General features: G+C 31.7%; 1 protein-coding gene and 1 long non-coding RNA gene across 2 annotated transcripts; both read right to left on the reverse strand.

Moving 5' to 3' along the window:
* Positions 1–5,284: 5,284 nt before the first annotated feature.
* Positions 5,285–13,969, reverse strand: LOC143055266 (MAM domain-containing glycosylphosphatidylinositol anchor protein 2-like). The gene is made up of 6 exons (XM_076228396.1): positions 13,954–13,969; positions 11,055–11,162; positions 10,094–10,185; positions 9,445–9,571; positions 6,987–7,144; positions 5,285–5,390 (listed from the first exon to the last, which is right to left on the reverse strand). Exons 1-6 carry the CDS (start codon positions 13,967–13,969, stop codon positions 5,307–5,309), a joined length of 585 nt encoding a protein of 194 aa, XP_076084511.1. The 3' UTR covers positions 5,285–5,306.
* Positions 13,970–20,483: 6,514 nt separating this feature from the next.
* On the reverse strand, positions 20,484–22,999 carry LOC143054913 (uncharacterized). Its single transcript, XR_012971878.1, has 3 exons — positions 22,882–22,999; positions 22,445–22,558; positions 20,484–20,597 (listed from the first exon to the last, which is right to left on the reverse strand). It is a non-coding gene; the product is annotated as an uncharacterized LOC143054913 (long non-coding RNA).
* Positions 23,000–23,658: the final 659 nt, after the last annotated feature.

Consider the following 23,658-nt stretch of genomic DNA (forward strand, 5'->3'; position numbering starts at 1 on the left):
AGTCGCAAAAATGCGGCGGGGTTAAACTTGTTTGTGAGATCTCAACCCTCCCCCTATTCCTCTAGCCAATGCAGAAAAGTAAACGCATAACAATATGCACATTAAAATTCAGTTCAAGAGAAGTCCGAGTCTGATGTCAGAAGATGTAACCAAAGAAAATAAACAAAATGACAATAATACATAAATAACATCAGACTACTAGCAGTTAACTGACATGCCAGCTCCAGACTTCAATTAAACTGATTGAAAAATTATGTCTTCATCATATGAATATCAGGCACAATCCTCCCCGTGAGGGGTTTAGTATCATACCATCATAACATATATGAGAAGAACATAACCCGTGTCATGCCAACAACTTGTTTATTAATAATAAATGTGTTTAGTTCCGATGCAAAGACCCTATAAGTGAATCAATATTAAGCCAAAATATGCAATATTTAATGACCTGACAACAGGATCGTAACTATATCCCTTCTTAAGGTAGCACTACAGTCTAACGATGATTTTTTGAAGATATTTTTTTTATCACATAATTTTGAAGTAAGAACTATTCTGCACAGTTTATAAAAATCCCAGAGTCATTATCATATCACAACAGGGAGTAAATTGATAATGAACTTAATGTAAATAAAAGCACATGGTAATTAATCTCAATATATAGGCATTTGGGAGGGGCTAATATGTCAATCATCTGTTGATACCAGTGTCCAGCTGTTAATCCCTGACCACAAGATAAATATTGTAGTCTTATCTTATTGTTTTGCAACAAAAATAATTAATATAACAATGAAAGTGAACAAAGAAAAAGAAAAAATCTACAAGGAAAAAATCTACAAAAAATGAAATAAAGTTAATATGGTACTATGGAAAAGAGTGGGAAAATATATTTGAATGCCTCTGACTGTCTGTATAAATGTCTTCTCTTTTGTCTTATTCATTTAAATCCAGTTTGATGCATTTTAACTAATTTTCAGTTGAAATGTAATTTAAAAAAAACATGTGGGAAAGTGGATTTTCAAGAATTAAAGAGTGTGGTCTAACTCTTGATCTTTTTATGAACATGTTTTTTGATCAACACTTTTAATGTTCTAGCTTATTTCAGACAGTTTATTTCTTTTTTTAAATTCAAATGAAAGTTATTCTTTATATATAGAGAATAATGATGTTAAACATTGATTATATGCAGCTGGTCAATCATGTTATCTTAGACTGTCTGGAAAGAGGCGGAGCTCTGTCTATATTTAATTACTACATCACAGATGTTGGTCAAATCTGTGACGTCAAACCCCCGCCAAATGCCAAGTTAGTGTTGGACAGTTCACATATAATGCAAAATTTACAGCATTAGAGCATCAAAGACACAAAGTGTGTGGTTCTATTGATATAGTAATGGTATCAGAACACTCCTGGGGTGTTCCCAGTTGAATTTTTGTATTCATATTGTCTTTATAGGGGTTCTAAGGGGGAAATTCAGTTTTTAGGTCATTTCTCAGAACAATTTTTCATGAGAATTGTAAGAAAAAAATGAAAATAGAAACTTAATGATTACCCCCTTTGGCCTGACTTTGATATATATGATTAAAGGGTGTATTTTCTACAATACCGTGTCCCAGTTTTTGGATAATTTGTTTCTAAATGAATTTATAGGTCTTCAAAGATGAAAGGTGAAATGAGTTTTGGAACCCAGCAGTTAAATCAATATATCTTCTTACTGGAGTCATATATCAAAAATCTAAAACACGGTTTTGTTGATTGTATATGGTTGATTTAAGGGATGAAAACAAATTTTTACTACTATTTGACATGAATGAGCCATTTTCATCCAAGTTGGAAGACCACGTTTTGGGCAATTAATGTGCTATATTTTGAAATTATTCAAACCAAAACTAACATTATATATAGATTAAGAAAGAGTTATATTTCAGCTTTAAAATGAGTTAAAGATTTTAAAAATCCATTGAGTAGTTTTGAAGAAATTAATCTTTAAACACTGTTGGTTGGAGTCAGAAAATTTTGACTGTAGTGCTACCTTAATAAGTCTATTTAATGGTTTTGTTAACTTCTGAGGTGAATACTGACAATTTTATGCTTTATAAAGAATATTTACATAAAATATTGGATGTTAAATACCTGAACGTATAAGAAGTCTGCATGTTGAGCTATATTTCCGAATGATGTCCTTATACCGATAATAAAAGTAAGTAAATGTTTTGACTAGTTTGTGAAAACCCTGGTGTTATAATTTTTCAGTAATACATAAATTTCTCTCGTTAAAATCTAAAACATTGTTACATTATTAACAAATTGCTGAGTATCAGTGAATGAAGTCGTGTTGCTTTCTATGCAATTCTCACGTTAAATGAATGTAGGAGGAAATACTAAGGTTGTGAGTTATAATCCCAAACGTTACACAGAGTTTGACTCCGATCTTCATTAATTAGGATTGACAGTTTATCTGTCAGAGAATAGTGGTTCTCTCATACAACTTAGAAGGCTGAAATTGGCTTTAAACATCTGCAATCGAATCAATATATCTGGCTTAATGTCATATTTAATGACAGATTGCGTTCAGAAACCATGAATTGTACATTGTATTAAGATATGATAATTTTCAAGGCTTAATTTGCATTTTATTCAAAATAACACCTACTGTGGATTCATTATTTTTCGTAGGATCCTATTTTCGTGGATGTCGTAGGTAAGGGGGAACCACGACATCGAATGTTCAATGAAGTACTAATCTTCTAAAGAATTGTGTGCAGACTATTGCAAAACCTCGAGACCAAATACCCTAGAAAATACGATTTCCCAAAATACGGAAATTGGTACTAACGAATATATCTGAATGCAGAGTATTCAATATCCAGGACAACCAAAACAGAGCAATTTTCATTGTTTTTTTAGGACGAGAACTATACAAAATATGCGTCGATGAAAATGAATTTGATATTATGTTTGTTTGAACGAAATACATGATTGATCAATCATAAGTTTGTCAAACGCACTATCTTTCCTAAGCCATAATTTGGATTAATCAAACATTGTTTAATTCCTTTTTTAGACGGTAAATGTGAATGCTTGATACAAAACACTCGACAAGAATAGTTGTATGTCATTTTTCCAACATAATGGACCTTATAATCGGGACCTTTCAGGAATACCAATCAACGTTCTTTCAACTGAAACAATATTCATATTTGATAGGAATTGTGTTGTGCACGAAAAGAATCAATACGACTATTATCCATTTATTACTTCTGTAAAGTTTGATTAGAAATTATATGTCTTTTTTGTCGAAATAACTACAGTAAACTGCACTTGTTTCGGCACAAAAGATGGACGTTACAAAAATGAGTTAAGATAAAGTTTACTACACCCGCACTATTTATGAATGACCTTCTATTTTGAAATGCGCCTTTCATTCGGATTTATCTTGCTGCTACAATGTTATTCTACATTTGATTTATTAAATGCTCTACAAATGTTTAATATTGGTTATTTTAATTTGATTCTTAATTTTTGTATTCATTCTTCATAGCTATACGAAGATGTTGTATGAGTGCCAATGAGACAACTCTCCATCCTAGTAACAATTTGTAAAAGTTGTAAATAATAGGTCAAGAACGGTTTGTATATTTAACATATATCCTCAATTCACGCGTAGTTTGTATTTTTTATCAGTATATCGTTTAAATATTGTGCTTTATTATCCTGATTTTATAAGTAGTCAGTTAACTCGACTAGTTGTTTGACAGACTTTATTTTATTCTATTTTATATTTACAGTGTAGCATAACATTATGATATTTTTTTGCTCGGTTTTCTTTGTAACCCATATTGTTTTTTTCTCAATTGATTTATGACTTTGGAACTTTGGTATACTACTGTTGCCTTTATGTATCGAATGCGTCGACAGGGTAAGCATCTCCTGATCTTAGATTTGAAATCAGGTGGAAAGACAGCATTTTGTTGTTGTTTTTTTTATAGTTATATACAAAAATGAACCAAGAGATACAGAATTAGAATAAAAATAAGAGAGAATCTTATAAGACGGAGATAAACTATTATATATCATATATGACAAAAGAGAAAAACCGAAATGACAGTGCACAAACGTCACACATGAAAATTTATTAGGTTGTCGATAGATTTCTTCTAACTGCATGTATCCCTATTGTAATGTAAAATACATTTGTAATTTGGCCATCCAAACGATAATCAAAAGAGAAGTAAAGGACATCAAAGGGCTCTTTTTTATTTCATAATAGACAATAAACTGACAACACTATGAGTGAAAGCGCATAATGACAAAAAGGTAACCAACAATTTATTAAACGCATATTGGAAAAGACTGAGCAATACAAACGCCACCAAAATATAACTGGGAAAAAGGGGGGAGGGTTTTTGTTCCGGAAGGGTATAAACATCTTGTCACGCATTGTTTTGCTCATGTAAATATAAACCCGGTGATAGGTCAAAATCGTATTTTAATAAAAATTATAGGTTATGAGTTTTCTTTATATTTATTTATTAGATATGAGTTTGAACTTAAATTTATCTCAGTGGAGGTGTTGCAAACCTTGTTTGTGAGAATATGTATTATAAAGATCAAACCATCGTTTCAATAATAAGTAGTTAATAATCACTTACTCATTTCATCCTTGAAAAGTATTATTGTGAAACAGGCTTAATATTTGAAATGCAAGCATCTTTTTAAAGAGTCCTGTCAGTATAAGAATAAAAGTTGTGAAAAGGGAAATATGTATAATAATGTTCATATGTCAAATTTAAGCAACATTAGTTTTACGATGCTCAAACCTCATTAATCGAATAAGAAGACATATAAAAAAGGGGACCATGAAAACTTTAAAAGGAGAAAGGAAAGGTCAAATAAACCAAAAGAGGGGCGAAAGATACAAGAGGAACAGTCAAACTCATAAATTGGGAATAAACTAAAACGCCATGGCTGAAAATGAAACAGACAAACAGACAAATAATAGTAAACAAGAAACAACATAGAAAACTAAAGATTGAGCCACACGAACCCCACCAAAAACTAGGGGTGATACATTTTCAAAGTTAAGATGCAGTATTTTTGAGGTAAAATAACATATTAATTTGTTAACCCCTTTGCAATTTTCGATTGCTGAGCGATGACGCAATGTTGTTTTAATGTAGTTTATTATTACTCTGTTGTATATTTACCCTATTGACCACATCAACTTAATGAATATGAAAGGAAAAGTTACAGGAAATACATAGATAAAATCTAAATATAAAAAAAATATAATTCTAAGATTATCATCAACAGAAACCTGCTGTTATTGTTATATTGTCAATAGCTATGTCGCTTTCAGAACCATATCCTGTCAGTGCTTCAAAAGTAATCTGAAAAACAAAGAAAAACATTACAAATAAACAGAAAAACAAACTAGATAATGCAATGATAATGAAAATTAAAAAAGTTTAAAATTAACGTTTAAATTGAACATATACTAGTAATAGATATTATCTTACCTCCTTGACATTTCTAGGAATATGATTGGTTAAAAGCAACCGCGTGGAGACTTTGTATATTTCAAATTAGGTTAATAGGTGGAGCTTATTTCAATACACGATTAGTAGTGGTGTTACATCTCTTTATTAAAACAAAACGGTACTGTGACAAAATCTTAAAGGTTTCAACAGACGAAGCAATTGATGATGAAAGATTAAAATAAATTAATAAAACACATTTTACAGCTAACAAGTTGTTATTGGTGGAATTCGTTCTTATTAATGCTAACGGTTAGGATAACTAGCTCACTATGATAGGTCACTAATACGAATACCACATGCTAAGATTGTCGGTAAGATAAATTTGTTACATAGTCTGCTAGTGACCTTATATGCTCTCACCTCATATAGAATTTACCGTATTAGTTCACTAGCACACTATGTAACTAATGATATTTTTTCTTTTTTGTTCCATGTTCATGATGTTGACGCCTCACTGTGACTTTGAGACGAAGAACAGCAACAGCGCTGTTTCTTTGCTTTTGTTTTGGTTTTTTTTTTTATTTATAAATACTGATTTCGTGTCATGGATAGGTTATATTGATTTGACATACCTTTGTTTGAAAAAAAGAAGATTGCATGACATGTTGTTGAAATTCATACTAGGCATAGGAAGATGTGGCATGAGTACCAATGAGACAACTCTCCATCCGTGTAACAATTTATAAAAGTAAATCATTATAGGTTAAGGTACGGCCTTCAACACGGAGACTTGGCTCACACCGAACAGCAAGCTATAAAGGGCCCAAAAAATTACTAGTGTAAAACCATTCAAACGGGAAACCCAACAGTCTAATCCATATAAAAATGAAAATCACGTATGGACAGACGACAACTACTGTAATCAGATTCCTGATAAATTATTTTAAATAAACTTATTTAAAAAAACAACATTATTCGTTAAAATTGATTTTATTGTGATTATTCCTTAAATGGTCAGTCCATTGATCACATGCAATTGTCTAGGTCGAATTGAATTGAAATACGTAGAAAGATTAAACTCATAGAATTTTAAAAGAAACTATTTTACATTTATATCAACAAAAATGAATACCAAGTTTTTAACAAAATCTTATAATTGGAATAATATCCCGACTATTTTTATTGAATCTCCACTAATGATTCTTGCTGAAACACTACGTGTTTTGAAAACTTATCATTAAGCCTTTGATTTTCATGAATTATTATAGGATAAGTCAGACGAAAGTGTTATTGCAGACATAGAAAAAATAGCTTTGTCTATAAATCAATCTATTACACCATCGCAATACAATAATTAAAATAACTGTCAAGCAACCTTATTATTTGCTGAGGAGTGTTTTCTCCCTTTTTATCCAACAAAATTTAATTGCCGGTTAATGAAGAAGACTGTTTTACCTTGTAAGCCTATGATATATATTAAAATTATTTGAAATAAAAATTTCATACTCTTGAAATATATGGCAGAATAGAAATTTGTTGGAAATGCCATTTGTTGCCTTGATTTTTGGATTTCATCCAATCTTGTTTATTATCCTGATAAACCAATAAACTTCCCATAGTTGATCCATACATGTGATAGTTGAATGACAAACACGTATAATTATCTGAAACGTAAAAAATGCATTTTAATACATTAGAACCAATGAAATAAAGATTGACTCAAGTAAGAAATGCGACGACATGGAGTGTCTTTTTGGCCTTATATCGAAAAAAATCCGATCATTTAGTGGAATGTCGAATTGCTCCACGTGCTGTGATGTGTATAACTTAAACATTCGATACTTTACTTAAAAAATAATTGATGCAAGCTATCTTTATTGTAGTTTTAACATGGGTAGTCATTATATTCGTGTTATTTTAGCTCTCACTATCGATCAGGCAAATATAATCACGAATATAATGTCTACCCGTGTTAAAACTACAATAAAGTATAGCTTGCATCAATTATTTCGATTCTGATTAGGATATTTAAGGTAATTTCTATGTACTATATGTATAAGTGTAGAGCGTCTGTGTAGGCTCTTTCATGAACCTTCCTGTTTTGTTTGTAAAGAAGCAAACGACTGGCAATGTGATTTTTCAGAGGGAGGAATTTTGAACAGCCAACATGAACGGTTGTCGTATCTTGGTCAAATATGTCAATTTCGAATTGCAACACATTACAGTCATAATAATTGAATCTGAACAACATGTGCATCTATAAAGAGTTTGGAAGTGTTTTAAGTTAATGAAGTATATTAATAGTTATCAAAGATACCAGGATTATAATTTAGTACGCCAGACGCGCGTTTCGTCTACATAAGACTCATCAGTGACGCTCATATCAAAATATTTATCAAGCCAAACAAGTACAAAGTTGAAGAGCATTGAGGATTCAAAATTCCAAAAAGTTGTGCCAAATATGGCTAAGGTAATCTATGCCTGGGATAAGAAAATCCTTAGTTTTTCGTAAAATTCAATGTTTTGTAAACAGGCAATTTATAAAAATGACCACATTATTGATATTCATGTCAACACCGAAATGTTGACTACTGGGCTGGTGATACCCTCGGGGACGAAACGTCCACCAGCAGTGGCATCGACCCAGTGGTGTAAATAGTTATCAAAGGTACCAGGATTATAATTTAGTACGCCAGACGCGCGTTTCGTCTACATAAGACTCATCAGTGACGCTCATATCAAAATATTTATCAAGCCAAACAAGTACAAAGTTGAAGAGCATTGAGGATCCAAAATTCCAAAAAGTTGTGCCAAATATGGCTAAGGTAATCTATGCCAATTTGATACAATTAATTATTCTGCAGTAGTCAATATACGCATGTGCAAAAAAATATTATTAGATTAAGAACAAGGGTTTATTCACAAAGCAAAAGAAGCACGTCGTATTAGAATGTTATTTCATTTTAAATTGAGCAATGCTAGAGAGCAGAGCAAGGCGACAGCAATCCAAGTAAAGAACTGATAACAGCAGAACGCAATAAAGAGATATTGCTATCAAGATACAAACACATGTGAAATATTCTTTATTTGGTATCAACCTAACAAATCTCTATTGGGAAACTGTCAACATTAGTATGTTAAATGAACGCGACAGTGCAGCGTGGTTCACAGAAACTAACTGAAATTCGCTAGCATAGTTATTAAAGAAAAAATAAAGAATTTCAATATGTTATTTTGTAAATACGTTTTTCGTTAAAATCCGTAACAATCAGACAAAACACCCATTTTTTGAACTGTCTAAATCAGAGACTCACTAAAGAATAATAACCAGCTGTAATTACATTTTCGTTAAACTGTATCTGATAAAAGCTGTACAATTCTCTATTAAAAGGATTTCAAAATCTCAAACTGTACTTGAAGCTGAAATTTGTGGATGTACCAATACAGGTACCGTATGGCGGGTTATTTTCGCTTATTTTCGCGGATAGAACAAAATTTACCACAATAAATTTCGCCAATTGAAAAGAGCACATGAAAAAAGGTATTGATGAAAGTTTCGAATCCACCAAAATAATAACCGTCAATTTTTTTCGTAAACCTTATTCAATGAAAACCGCGAATTTTACCCCAGCGTAAATAACCCGCTATATGGAATTATAGACCGTGTATAATGCGTTCTTGTATGTCTTTGTCAATGTATGATATTGAAAAGACAAGCTGTATAAATCTATAGGTAATTATTAAGGTTTGTTGACCAGTTCTTATATGTTGGAATAAAACAAAAAAATGAAATGCCACGACTGTCATGTCTAAAAAATCCCTCTATAGTTGTCATTATCATAGTCCTAACAACTGACAATCCCTTTTACAACATGTGGACAGATTAACAATTATATAACACAATACCATTTAATTTATAATACAGGTCTACTACCAGTATTGGAAAATATCAATGGTACGTTACCAGTTTGCAGAGGTTTTGAAACAAATCTTGCTTTTGATGAATTTGGAATACCACTACTTGTAACATAGAAGTAAAATGAGCCCTCTGCAGCCGATGAGGGTCCAGTGAAAGACGATGGTGTTTTATCCTGTAACAGAAAATTTAATTCAAGGGCATTTATAACAAAATTTCATCGAAGGCACCAAGGTCACAATTTGGTTAAAAAAACCTCTCGTTTTCAAAGAATCAACAGCGACGCCCAATTCAAAGCAGTTATAAAATGTAAAATAGTATTCGAAGTTATAGAACTCGCATGATCAAAATATTGAGGATTTGTGCTACACAGTAAATGTTCAACATATTAGGAAATAAATTGAAACAATGTTAGGTGATTCGTGCATGTTTGAGGGACTTTACCATTGCCATATAACACATTATATGGTTTAATTAATGATCTTAATATTTATAAGTATAACATTTTAGTAAGATTAGAAAATACATGTTATATGAGTATTGTTTGTTTATATTTGCAATCTTCAATAGCAACACTGTATATACTTAGAAGCGTTATTTTTGTTTTTTTTTAATTATGTGTCAGTATAATGTGCTGATTTCTGAGATAAAATGATATGTGGATGATCCTATCAGTATGTTTTCTAATATAAAATACCTGCCAACGAATCCAGTCTGTATCATCACACCAGACATCCTGGTCTAGAAAACAGGTCTGGTTAACATAATTGTCAGCATCGCATTTGTAATCTGTAAGGAGTTTAGTATTGCCAATAACTTAGAATTCAAAGGGAAAGTAGGAAATGTTTGAAAATAATATAATATTACTACATATATAAAAATGTTCACAGTCAAATAAGAATCAACTAAATCCAATTAAAATATGTTGGTTTCACATCTTCCATGCAGCAACTGTTTCCCAGACATGAGGAGTAAAATCATGTTGCACAGAGTATTGTTTTGATTTAAATGAACACTAGAAAATAGGAAAAGGATAGGTTCCACATTTTGCATACAAGAAATGTTTTCCAGACATAAAATGTAAACTCGTGTTGTATTGTTTTATTTTAATAAACACTAAAAGAGTAGGAAAAGCAAGGGAAATACAATTGCAAGCATAATAAACCGAAAATGTCACACGTGTAGAATAATTTATTAAATTCGCCATTTTTGCAATACAAAATGTTTCCATTACACAAATGCCAATCAAATACAAATATAATTTGAATCTTAGTATACATGTTTCATGTTTCTCTGCTAATCATTGTCACATGCCCTCGATTCAATCAAGGCTGGCTACTACTAAACAAAACCATTAAATTGGAATTGAAAAATTTGGTGGCACGAGTTGCTTTACCTGAGTAGATACACTTCACAATGATACGTTAAACACTTAATTACTGCAATTAAAAACTACACCACATTAAACATATAGTGTGTTCGTTATGATTTGTACATCAAATCTCAATATCAGTAGATTAACAAAACTACATTAAAGCATTTTAACTAACAGAAACACAACAAGAAAATCAATAGGAACTCTACATTTCTGTTTGACTATTAAAATACTACTGTTTATATGACTATCATCCATGTCATTTTCAATATTAAATAAATACCTGTATAGTCATTTCCGTTACATTCTGTGATACATGTACATATGTACCCAGATCCATTGACTATGCACTTCGAATCGTTCTCACAGGGAGAGCTATCACAAGGTGTCTCTGAAATCAATTATCAATAAAACAAAGACGTGTTGATATTATCGTTAGTATAATTAGATGTTCACACTTATATGACTCATGACTCACTCATCTTTTACGTGATGCAATAAGAAACATCCTTGTATAACAACACCTTTACCTTTAAAGCAAAAGAGGAATTTTATTTTCTTTTGTCTACCGAAATACATATGATAGGTTTTGTTTGAAAGAAGAACTTAGAGTGTACTAACAATATGGTCATCAACGCAGTGTATCAACTGTTTCAAGTAATGATAAGAGTTTAAGCATTTTAATTAGGTAATCACCAAACAAAATTATACACATATATAAAGGACTATATTGTATGCCTTATACATTTTCATAAAGAAGAATGTACGACCTGCGGAACAATTACTATTTTATTCAAATAGTCTTCAAATTATTTTTAACTTTACAAATTCAAAAGTAAATCCATGTACTACAGCCGTTTTGGTATAAATGTCCATTTATCATTGGGTAATGCAGCAGATAAGTTAATTCAGTACAATACATGTATAGTTTTAGAAATAATATGGAGCACACCGGCGCCCGAATAGGGATTGATAACCATAACTGTATTTGATGTTTATCAGTTAACTGACACGAACTATTGTTATTACTTGTAAATGTGTTCTTTGTTCAGTTTCCCAAAAAGTAAGCGTTTATGTGTAAAAATAAATATATATCTCCTGATTCTTGAACATGTGTTTTATTATTATATCCTGCTTGTATTTGTAAAGTAAACTCGGTATTTTTGTGATTTTACATTTTACTGTATCTTTACTGTCACTTTCTCTCAACTTCTTATATTTACCTTCGCAATCTTTTCCAGAGAAACCGTCCAAACATTTGCATTTGTAGTACGGATCATTCAAAGAATATTTACAAATTCCGTTATTTTGACATGGAAAACTTGTACATGAAGTACCTATAAAAAAACGTCGTAAAGAGAGTGTATCTATAGTTGGTATAGTAACATTAATTCCCTGTTGATAAGACACCTAAACATTTAATGAGTGTCGGTATTGTGTTATATGTATTTTTAAAACATTGCAAGGTTGAGGTCAATTCAACTCGAAGTCCTTGTACTAAATTATAACAATGGCAATATTCAATGTATTTTCTTGACTTTTCCAAATACTATGTATATTTTGTTAAACCATGCAAATTTCACCGTTATTTTAAAATATGTAAGAATATAAGCTTATTCAATACTTGGCACTCTTTGGTAACTGTTACTTGTAATGAAGAATTACATATGAATCGATACATGGACAAACAAAAAGATTATAAGAAACAAATTAGCATACAAAATGTTCTTTAATTGGTTTTTTCTTTATTTTGTAAACCTTTGAAAACATTTTCATGATCATGAATATATAAAAAAAACCTAGCTAGTTCAATACTAGTATCTGTCTTGATTTTGCTGTTATCATGTATCATGAGGACAAAGCATATATGCATTAACACAAATTTAAGTTACTACTTTAAATTGAATTTGAATACCTATCTGATGCCAATACTACCTTCACATTCCGGCCCAGAAGAACCACTCTGACAATTACATTGGTAATATGGATATTCAAGAGAATATTCACACTCTCCATGATTAAGACAGGGATTACTTGTGTTACATTGAGTAACTAAAAAATAATGCAAAATGAAATGTTTGGTTGAAAGTCTTTATAACTTAATAGTACATAAAAAAAACTCAATTTGAAAAGATAATAATGAGAATTGTTTTATCATCATTATGGTTTAAGTTATTATTTCTTGTTGGTGCATTTATGCTTTCGAATTTGTTTTGATGAAAGAGCTATGAATATTGTACAAACTTCTGATCAAAACTAATCAACAAGATAATTTATATGTAATTGGAGTTTATAATAGATACACACCAAACTTGCTAAAGGCATTTTTTCAAAATTGGTTAAAACATAAAATCATGTTTGAAACTGCATTCATGTTTAAATCAGCGTATAAGTACAACAAGAGGAATTTATGTTGTATCCATCGTAGACTTCGAACGACATAATTATACGCATCAAACGCAAAACGTAAAGCTCGGAATTTACATCAGATATAACTATGAAAAAGATAAAAACAGAACGTAAATCAGACATTTCTGAATTTATTCGTTTATAGATTGACAAAGATCAGGGCCATTTTCCCCGGAGTTCTTTTCATTCGATTAGGTAGGTAAATCATGTTTTAAATAGCCCGATTGACGCTTAATATAGTACATGATAATATGTCACATCATCTATTTTCATACATTGAACAGGTATTCCTACAAAAAACAAGGCCAAGACCATTTTTCCCGGAGTTCTTTTCATTCGATTAGGTAGGTAAATCATGTTTTAAATAGCCCGATTGACGCTTAATATAGTACATGATAATATGTCACATCATCTATTTTCATACATTGAACAGGTATTCCTACAAAAAACAAGGCCAAGACCATTAATTTTTGTTTAGTGATTTTGTTTAATTGTTAAGACCCCTTATGCGCATAAGGTACCATACCACGTAACTTGTCAGGAAGAAAAAAAATATCGTGCAAATTCAAATGTGATGTTGTTTTTCTCATTCTGAATATATGTATATCTTTATTTGTCCTGGCCACCGTTTCACAAAGCCTTCGTAAGTCTACGTGTCATCGTAAGTCCATCGTAAATAAATCGTAGGATTTACAGCCGTTTCACAAAGCCGTCGTAAGTTAAGATGATCGTAAATAATGCGTAAATCCTGGTGTAACTTACTACAGCTATACCCAGTCGTAACTCCATCGTAGTTTTTTCTACGAAAATGAATTAATCCATCTAACATGGCTGCAGCGTTCTTTATTCTTGGTCAAGATGCCTCAAATGTTAGAAGACGAAGAAGAATCTTCAATATTATAGAACTACACTTAAAGTCTTTCTTCGTTTGTTTATTTGTATATGCAAGCAACTTACTTAATGAAAATCTAAGGTATTAATCATTGTTTACTCATCTTATTTCATACCGGCGTACGTCTTAACAATTTAATAAATAGGCTTTCAAAAACGTCCGCGTTCTGAAATCTATTTATTATTCTATCACTACAGGCACAGTGGTAATCGATAAAACGTTTAAAGAAGGATGTTTTATTCCCATTTTTAAAGTTATGTGTACAATATAAATCTGAAATCAGTGTTTCACAGTCAAACCAGATAATAATAATTTTTTTGTTATTTCGGCCAAAAAAGAAATGTATTTTAATTAGAATATCGAAATGAATATTTGACTGTAATTAGTTTCGTGGTTAATGGAATTTATTGCAACTATTTAGATATGTTACTGTATGCCTTTCTAGTGACTATTTTTGGATCGAATTTAATGTAGATGGGAGGGGTAAGCTGCAGATCAATAAGACTTTGTGTAGATGCGACATGTCTTAAAAAAATAATACAGTAGAAAAAAAATTGGAAGGGGGAGGGGAAGTCGGAGATTGAAAAGTGAAGCATTTTTTTCTGTTTACTTTATATTTTGTTTTTAATTTAGGGACATTGCCACATGCACCTGTTTCTATCAATAGGAAGGTCGACTATCAATATGTGATATATCTATGGATTGTCGACCTTCCCATTGGTAGATCGAAACATGTGCCTGTGCACATCTCTCCTCGGTCCATCTTCTTTTAAGCATATTATTTAGGGAAAGAAAGACAATTATTCTATACACAATAGCCATTTTAGCTATACAAAACTGTTGGAAATGTAGGTTTTACGTTATTAAGACAGCAATCAAATGACAAAGACAAACTAAGGACATCAAGAAGGCAACACAGTATAGCATAATATTCTCATGCACCGACTTTTAAAAGAGACCACCAAAACTCTCTTTGTGGATACTCTTATAGTATTAAGCATCCTATCCCGCTAATAGGCGCTTGAATATCAGATATTTATTTGAAATAACACAAGATATATGAGGTTGTGAATGAGGTTTACAGAATAGAGAATAATGCCCCTCCCCCTCCCCCCCGAAAAAAAGAGAGAATATAAAGTAAAGTTGATTAACAAAATAACTAAACTCTGCGTTTTCTGCATACAAATTAAATATTGATATATAGTGGGAGATATTATGGATATAATTGTGCAAATCGTGATACAAGCATGAAATTTGGTATAAAGGTTGACTAAATGATACTAAAAAAAAATCCGCTGCTGGCCAGAAAAAAAAAATCATTTTTTCAAGATGGCCTCCACACATTTCGGAAATGGCGTCATTACAAATTGACAATAATTCGTTAATCCTTTAAAAGGTGTGTTATATGTAAAATCCAATGTTAGATTTGATAAAAAGTAAATGACAGTTCCTAAATTACGACTAGACAATACATTAATGAAACTAAAGGTGACTTCCGGTTTCAAAATGCCGGCAAAAAAGTCAAAAATTTCAATTTTTATACTTTCAAGCAACTTCACAAGGGATGTATAATCCAATGTAAGTTATGATAAAACGTTAAAAACAAGTTCCTAAGTACGACGAAACAACACATAAATGAAGAAAAATAGTGATTTCCGGTTCCAAAATGGCGGCAAATACGTAGAAAATATTTTTATAATTTCCATCAACTTAACATTAAATGCCTAGTTTGGTTAGAAAGACAGGTTGCTTAGTTTATAATTATCTGATAGTTGCTCATTCAGCAACCCGTACAAGGAAGGCCAGAACGGTAGCATCTACAGTTACCAACACAGCTTGGTTTTCAGCTCCGCATTTCAAAATTCTCTGACACGACGATGGAACGGCAGTCGAAGAAGTCCATTTTGGTTTCCAACTGTCATTGCTTCTTTCTTTCATCCAACCACAGTGTTCATGACTTGGAACATGTACCTGTCGAATACATGAATCAGGCTGAGCCCTAGCAACTCCTCCTTGATATACTTCTCTTTTGATGTGCTCTGGAAAAGAACCTCTTGTAGGTGGAATTGCATCACAATGCCGCTGCTTCCTGGCAAACAATTCACATCGTGCCTCGCTCCATACTTAAGCCTAAAAACATCCTTTACATCTGGAAAACCTTCCATTGTTAGCCAAGCTGACATTTTGCCTTTCTCATGACAATTCGACAAAGTGCCACATCCACTAAATGCATGGACGAAAGGAAAAGCAGCAACACAAGGACCAAACACATTTGATATGTCACGTGCAAGAAGCCATCACAAGTCGTTATTCCTTCCATAACCTATCCGCAAGTTGTTCTACCTAATTTTGCGATTGCTGCAATTACATTTTACAACACTTTTCATAATCATGCCGAACATGGACAAACATTCGTGTATCTGCTTCTTCATGATTACAAGGGGATAGATAGCAAGTATCTTTATTGAAATTGCAAAGAATATTTTCACCATGAGTAACATACACATTTGTATTAGTCTCTTAAGAAGCAATTTTGTCAGCACGAAACTTAACCAATTTCGTTTTGTTGTCATCTTCACAGATAAAACTACTCCATACCCTTGGTGTTCTACCAGAACCAACACCTTTCCATCTGGCACAAGAACCTTGCCTTTGTCTTGTCACAGCCTTTGAATTATTCCTTGAGTAAACATCAAATACAATGTCTACTGTTGAATACTTATCGATGCAAGATTTTACATAAGGCAGTATGACATCATTAGCATAATCATCAAATATGTTTGTCCAACTTTGTGACCTGGAATTAACCATTGCTGCCCCACCAACTATAAATGCGTCCGAATTCGGATCAGCAAGTCGCAGAATGTTTCAAGTAAACCCATTTGCAGCGATTTAATACCAATATTTCAAGTGACATCCTGAGATAAAGACGGAGGAGCAGTTTCGTTTCTATGGATAAAGAAATATTCAAAATAAAACTGTCTACTGTGACAAGAAATGAAAAGTCTAGAAAAGATATCGCAATTACTTTTAAGGTTCTCTAGCTTTGTTTTTGACAAAGACGTTTCCAGTTTCATTTTGCGGCCAAAATAGGAAGTTTTTTTTTTATTTGATTATAAAAAGCAGATTTTCTTTCGTTTTGCATTTGCTTCAAAAGATCTTCGTATTGTTTGGACCAATATCTTGGAGTTTATTTACATATCTTACCTGTTTCCGAATCAACAATTTCCTAAATGAAGTATTTTTTTTTTTACAAATCTGACGACTCTTCTAGAAATGAATTTCCAAACTCATTCATACTTGCAAAGCCTTTAAAGCTGTTTAAAGAAATCTTTTTGTGTTTTCGTAGAGTCTTCATTATGTCGTTCGTCTGTTTTAGAATGACCCAAACCACTAGATATTTCAAATTATTCTTCTAGTATACTGACATCTGGTCCAGCTACCATCCATTTGTCTAAATGGGATCCTCGATTAGTCCTATGGCACCAATATCGCCCTTCACAATTGCATTATTCTGTTTTTGTGCCTGATCAATTGTGTTACAAGAAAGAAATTTACTTGTCTTACGTACAGTGAAATTATAATTTTCAAATTCCATTGCCACCTGTGGGTGATGTTTGGGAAAGGAAGTCATATCTCGGAGATGATTCGATCGATCGAGCATAATTTACACGATCAAGACCTAAAACAATACGCTATCATGCTTTATATGGACTGTCTAACTCATGAAATGAGCATAATACCAAAACCAGAAGAAGTTCTTAATTTATAATTGAACGCCAGGAATTAAACTGTGGTCGAGATGACTCTATTTCCTTACACCAGTCTTTTAAATCAGTGAACGTCACAGAGTCATGGCATAATTATATATTCTGAGTTTAGCTTTCAAAATCTGAAATTAACAACTTTTAAGCAAAATACATGCAGTTGTCTGATGCGCCTGTCTAGTCCTAGGTACATTTGAACATACATAAAAATAATCTGCCGTTCTTGGTGTTGCAATATTGGCTTCAGTAAGACAACATGTCTATCCCCTATCACGCAATATATCACCCAGAGTTTTATAACAAGTCATTTCAATGTGCAATTCACCAAACATGACGATACACTTATATTTTGATTACAAATCAGGCCATTCCCACTGAATTTGCTTAGGCATTTCCAAAAGTGGCTGATCTGTAGTTATATTTGATGTTTCTCCAGATTAACTACATTTTCGCCTTAACCATCGAATACCTGAGAATTGCCTGGTAGGGCATATAAATCGCTCTTGATGTCTATAAATAATTTACACATGCGCAAAAGTGTGAAACACATGTGTATCATAACCTTGAAAAATGTTATTAAACCAATTCATAATATCATTAGAAATCCAAAAACACTAAATATATAGTAAATAGTTCAAATGTTTTTGAAAGAATTTTGTTACATTTTCGCGCATGTGCAAATACTGGATATGTCAAATATTCATTTTTAATAAATTATGATGTAAGGAAGGTAGCCACCAAACCTGGTAATTGGTTTTTACTAAAAGAAGTTCAAAAAAAAGTTTTCCATAAAAAACAGTATTTTCAAACTAAAGAAAACAGCCATTTTAGAAAATGGCCCTGGCCATCTTGAAATTTTTTTTTTAATGGCCAGCAGTTATTTCTTACTAAGTATATAATAATGATGCTTTGTGGTAATTTTCATGCTTGTATCATCATTTGCACAATTCCCTCGATTTTGCTTGCTAATATCTTCCACTAATACGTATATCATTTTGAATGAAATGCTGAACTGGTCCTTATCAGAACTGGTTCAATGATTTTAGCCATGCAACTTATGTTCATTAATAAGCATCGGTATTTTCGTCCACCATTCAGACTTAGTTAACCTTACATCCTTCTCCAACATTGTGACAATAATTATTACAATAATGAAATTTCGTGAAAGAGTGACCTGGTCTTTAAGTGTCTATCGTCTAAAAGATAATATAAATTTTAACCGGACAACACCTTACACCAGTTGGTCATATAACACCTTACGTTACAAACACATGTAATATGGCTTTTTCTAGCATTTTAACTAATGGGCTCTTCGCTGTGATACAGATGCAACAGCTTCTCTTGATGTTTTACCTACAGTCACGATTAGTAGTGTAATTGATTTGTTCTGTGGTGTTGTTTGATTTTCTGATGACTTAGGTACCGGTTCAGGGACGGTGGTAAAAATGTCAGTTCTAGTAGCTACCACTTGGTGAATTGGCGACAAAATTGCTGTTTGCATTAGTTACATATAATACCATATTCAAAAACGTTCTTGTTCAAGGTTTCGAAAAATTGTTATTGTTGTTTTAAAACCTTTCTACAATGGCCTTTTTTAATCATGTGTATATTACACACGCAGCATTGGCGCTGCATTGCTATATAACCAATTCTCGTGTTATAGGTTATGTATAGGCACCTACTTCAGTTTGACGGCAATAGTTCCTTGCATATATATAATAAATATAAACACAAGAATAGAAAGTGAGTCAAGAGTACGGATAGTTACAATAATGCACGCAATAAGCGACTCATTAATTTTTTTTCTCTAATGAAATGATATATAGTCAAAATGATCCATTATGACTTTATGAATTAAGCAAACATCCGAAAAAATATGATAGAAACATTAAAATATAATTAAAGACCAAAAATGCAAAAAATCTCTGCGAGATTTGAACCCTTTCTTCAAAACAATCTTTCATGCAGTTCTATGCTCTACTGAAGGAGCCATGGCGATGCGTGCACATAATATTGATATTAAGGAGCTATGAAGGTACAATTTAGCGTTCCATTTTTCATTAAAAAGTAGTTTTTTTTTTAGGAAATAAGGACAAACTAAACTTATTTTATTTTTTAGGGAAAAGTTGTATAAATTACAACAATAACAAAACACATACTTTTTTTTGGATTGAAATGTCCTTCCTGAAAACACACTAAATTCCGCATATTTGACTTTCATCTTTTTTTGGGAAGTTAAATTAACTATTTATCACACATATAATGATATATAAAATCGAGATATTGATCAAAAAGTATTTTTATATTTTGTTTTTATAATAAATTTTATTCTTTCAGCACTTTTTGAAATTTGCCTTTCTGTGACAAAAATCAGGGGAAATTGGCCCTACCTCATACTCTGAAAACTAAAGTTCCAACTACATTCATCAGACAAAATATCTCAAATTGATTTGGCTTTATTCACAGAGTTCCTTTTTGGCATACAGTTCTTCATTTGTTAGACATTGTAGCTGATAAATATACCAGTTCTATTAGTTTAGATATACATCACAGGAAACAAAGAAAACAAAATCAAACATGTTTCATACATTTCGTTCTAGTTGTAGAACTCAAACACAAAATCTTAAGAAAGATAAATTATAACCTTCACAAATGTCTCCTGAAGATCCATTTAAACATTTGCACAGATGATATGGTTCATTCATAGAATATTCACAATGTCCATAATTTAGGCATGTAATATCATCACACGGAGATTCTACAAAAGTAAAAAAGCACAATTGAGCAGACACAATTTTTTTAAAATCAAAAGTAATACTTACCATCCAGATCCAGTTAGTTGATATCTTTGTCATTTGTTTCAAACACAAAAATGACTTACTATAATGTGTGTCACTGAATAAGAAGGTCTAATTTTGACATGGAAACTTCTATCATAAATAGATTTTATAAATAAATAGTTGAAAACATTGTTTTGTAAGTCTATAATTAATAGCTCCGTTTTCCAACAACAAGTTAGTGCATAATTGTAATTTGGATTTTTTTTTTCTAAAGCAATTACTTATCTGCTACCATTAAAGGGAAATAATTTACATTACTGAAAATCAGCAAAATGTTGTCACAATTTTTGTCTGACAAATATCAACTTTCCTCATTTAATTTGTTTGTAACATTACTTTTATGATTATTAAACTTTTATCCTCTGTTTTGAAAAGAAACAATGAAATTTATTTTTAAGATGATTAAAATTTTGAAAAAAATTGTAGGCAAAATCAGAAGCCAGGTATCATTGATTAATTTTTTAGTGTACAATAACTCAATAAAAATTATTTCCCTTTAATGCCAGCAGATCAGTAATTTGTATAGAAAATATTATACTAATCATAATTACACAATAACTTTGTCTTAGAAGACAAAGCTATAAAATATACATCTACAAAACAATGGTTTGAACTATTTATTTATAAAATCTATTTATGATAGAAGTTTCCATGTCAAAATTAGACCTTCTTATTCAGTGACTCATACTATAGTAAGTCATTTTTGTGTTTGAAACAAATGACAAAGATATCAACTAACTGGATCTGGATGGTAAGTATTACTTTTGATTTCACAGCACTCACTTCATACTAACAACATTTCACTTTAGCAATCTGCTAAAAACATTTTACCAGTTGATCAGTTAGTTGGAGAAGAAATCTAACTGCAATTTGGTAAACTGTTTTGGCCATTGCTATTGTGATACCCCAAAGGTCACTGGATAAGCACTGTAAAATAGGAAAAATATATAGCACGAGCATTTGTAAATATCACCAGACGTCGGATGTAAACGCAATTTTTGACATCCTTCATCATGTAATGTTCACATTAACACCTGATAATTTGTTTTGCATGATTTTGTTTCCTCTAGCATATTGTTATAATAATCACGTAAGTGAGTTATACAATTGATAATGGAAATGGTGAATATAGCTGGCCCCTAAATTCAAAATAATAATAAGTATATTATCAGTAGTAAGTATAAGTATTTCGTTACACGTGTTCCAAGTGTTTTTGTTAGTTCTATTTGTGCTTTGTATCAATTTGATGAGTGTTTGTTGTATACATATCTAAATTAAAAGCAAAAGATCCGAAAGAGTATTCAGACTCATAAATCGAAACCAAACTGACAACGTCATGACAAAACATAAACGCAAACAAGCAAGAGTATACCTAACACAACACAGAAAACTAGAGTTAGAAAATCGAATCGCACCTAAAACACTACGGTGGTGGTGGGGGTGGTGGTGGTGGTGGTGGTGGCGGTGGGGGGGGGGGGGGGGGAGGTTAAGTGGTGTCGAGTTCTCTGGAAGTGGAAGCAGATTCTGTTACATATATGTTGCTCGTTTAGGTCCAAACCCGTACTTGGTCTAATTGTGTTCTCACAAACATATTTGTAGTAGGTAAAATCATGTTCTAAGATGACCTTATATTTTTCATTAGCAGTAAAGAAAGGATGAAATATAAATAAAGTAAGATAAAGTTCCTTATTATGGTTCTTTAATTATATTCTTATGTTTAACTTGAATTGAATTGAAATGAAATTTAAATCTAAAATAATCTTACCGTTGCACCTTCCTCCTGAAAATCCGTTCAAACAGTTGCACTTGTAGAATGGGAAATTTATGGAGTTTTCACACTGCCCGCTGTTTAAACATGGATTAGATTTACATGGAGTTTCTACAATAAAACATATGAAATTATATAGAGAGTGGACTTTTTATTGTTATGTAGCATATGACCATTAGTTAACTGTAAATGGAAACCAAACCTTAGCGCTTTTCATTCATTAGTTTTGAATACCAGACTATTCTTATTGCTTCTAATTATTGTTGTTGACAGTAATACTGGACGGCTTTTCAAAACAAAAAGTTGTGTAATGCTAAAACAAACAAATGAAACATTCACACTTGTAAATATTCATTCCTTGACAATTACTGACGTGTTTTTATTTAATCAAATGTAATTGCTTCTTTAAAGTCTTATTTTGATATACATATTACCTTCACATTTTTCTCCTTTAAAACCGCCGGGGCAATCACACTTGTAGTATGGAGCATTCACAGAATATTCACATTGTCCATTATTAAGACATGGGACACTTGTACAAGGACTAACTGCAAAATTATATATAATAATGCACAAAAAAATTATTGAAACAAAAACCAAAGTATAAGGTTTAACAAGTTAAAATCATTACAATTTAAAAAAAAACCCAACCTAACCTACAAAGATCTAGAATTGCTTAAATTGGAAACATTGAAAAGTGTTAGCGTTAGCCTTTATTTCCCGTGAAAAAATACATATTTATGTTCAAATATAAAGCTCATTGAACCATTCAAGTGAAATGACATAAAATTAGAATTTTTGTCTAAGTGCAAGGATCAGTTTGCTCTATGCAAAGTTTAGCCAAATAAAATATCACAAAGCCCATTCTAATTCAAAAATCCGTTATGCATTAATTACATTGTTATGGACAAAACGATATATATTGTGTAGGATGATTATGATAGTATTCGTTTTGTTAAAATACTACCCTCATACATTAAGACGGAAGTAGTTTATAAGCAAGAGGTTTGAATAGCCATCAAACCAGTTCCAACCTTACATGTTTTTTTTGTATTGAAAATGATCTATACCAAGTCAGGATTATGGCAGCTAGTTGGTATCTTTAGTTCGTTTCTGTGTATGTTGGTGTTTGCTTTTGTTGTATTTCAGGGTTTCTGTTGTTCCGTTGGTTTCCTCTTATAGTTGATGTGTTTCCTAGGTGTTTTATAGTT

Source organism: Mytilus galloprovincialis, chromosome 12 (assembly GCF_965363235.1).
Source record: "Mytilus galloprovincialis chromosome 12, xbMytGall1.hap1.1, whole genome shotgun sequence".
NCBI classification, from domain to species: Eukaryota; Metazoa; Mollusca; class Bivalvia; order Mytilida; family Mytilidae; genus Mytilus; species Mytilus galloprovincialis.

Coding starts and splice junctions, on each gene's coding strand:
- LOC143055266 (XM_076228396.1), bottom strand. Junction 10,186..11,054: donor TAACGGAAATGACTATACAG/GTATTTATTTAA, acceptor AACTCCTTACAG/ATTACAAATGCGATGCTGAC. Junction 5,391..6,986: donor TTCTGCCATATATTTCAAGA/GTATGAAATTTT, acceptor TTTGTTTTTCAG/ATTACTTTTGAAGCACTGAC.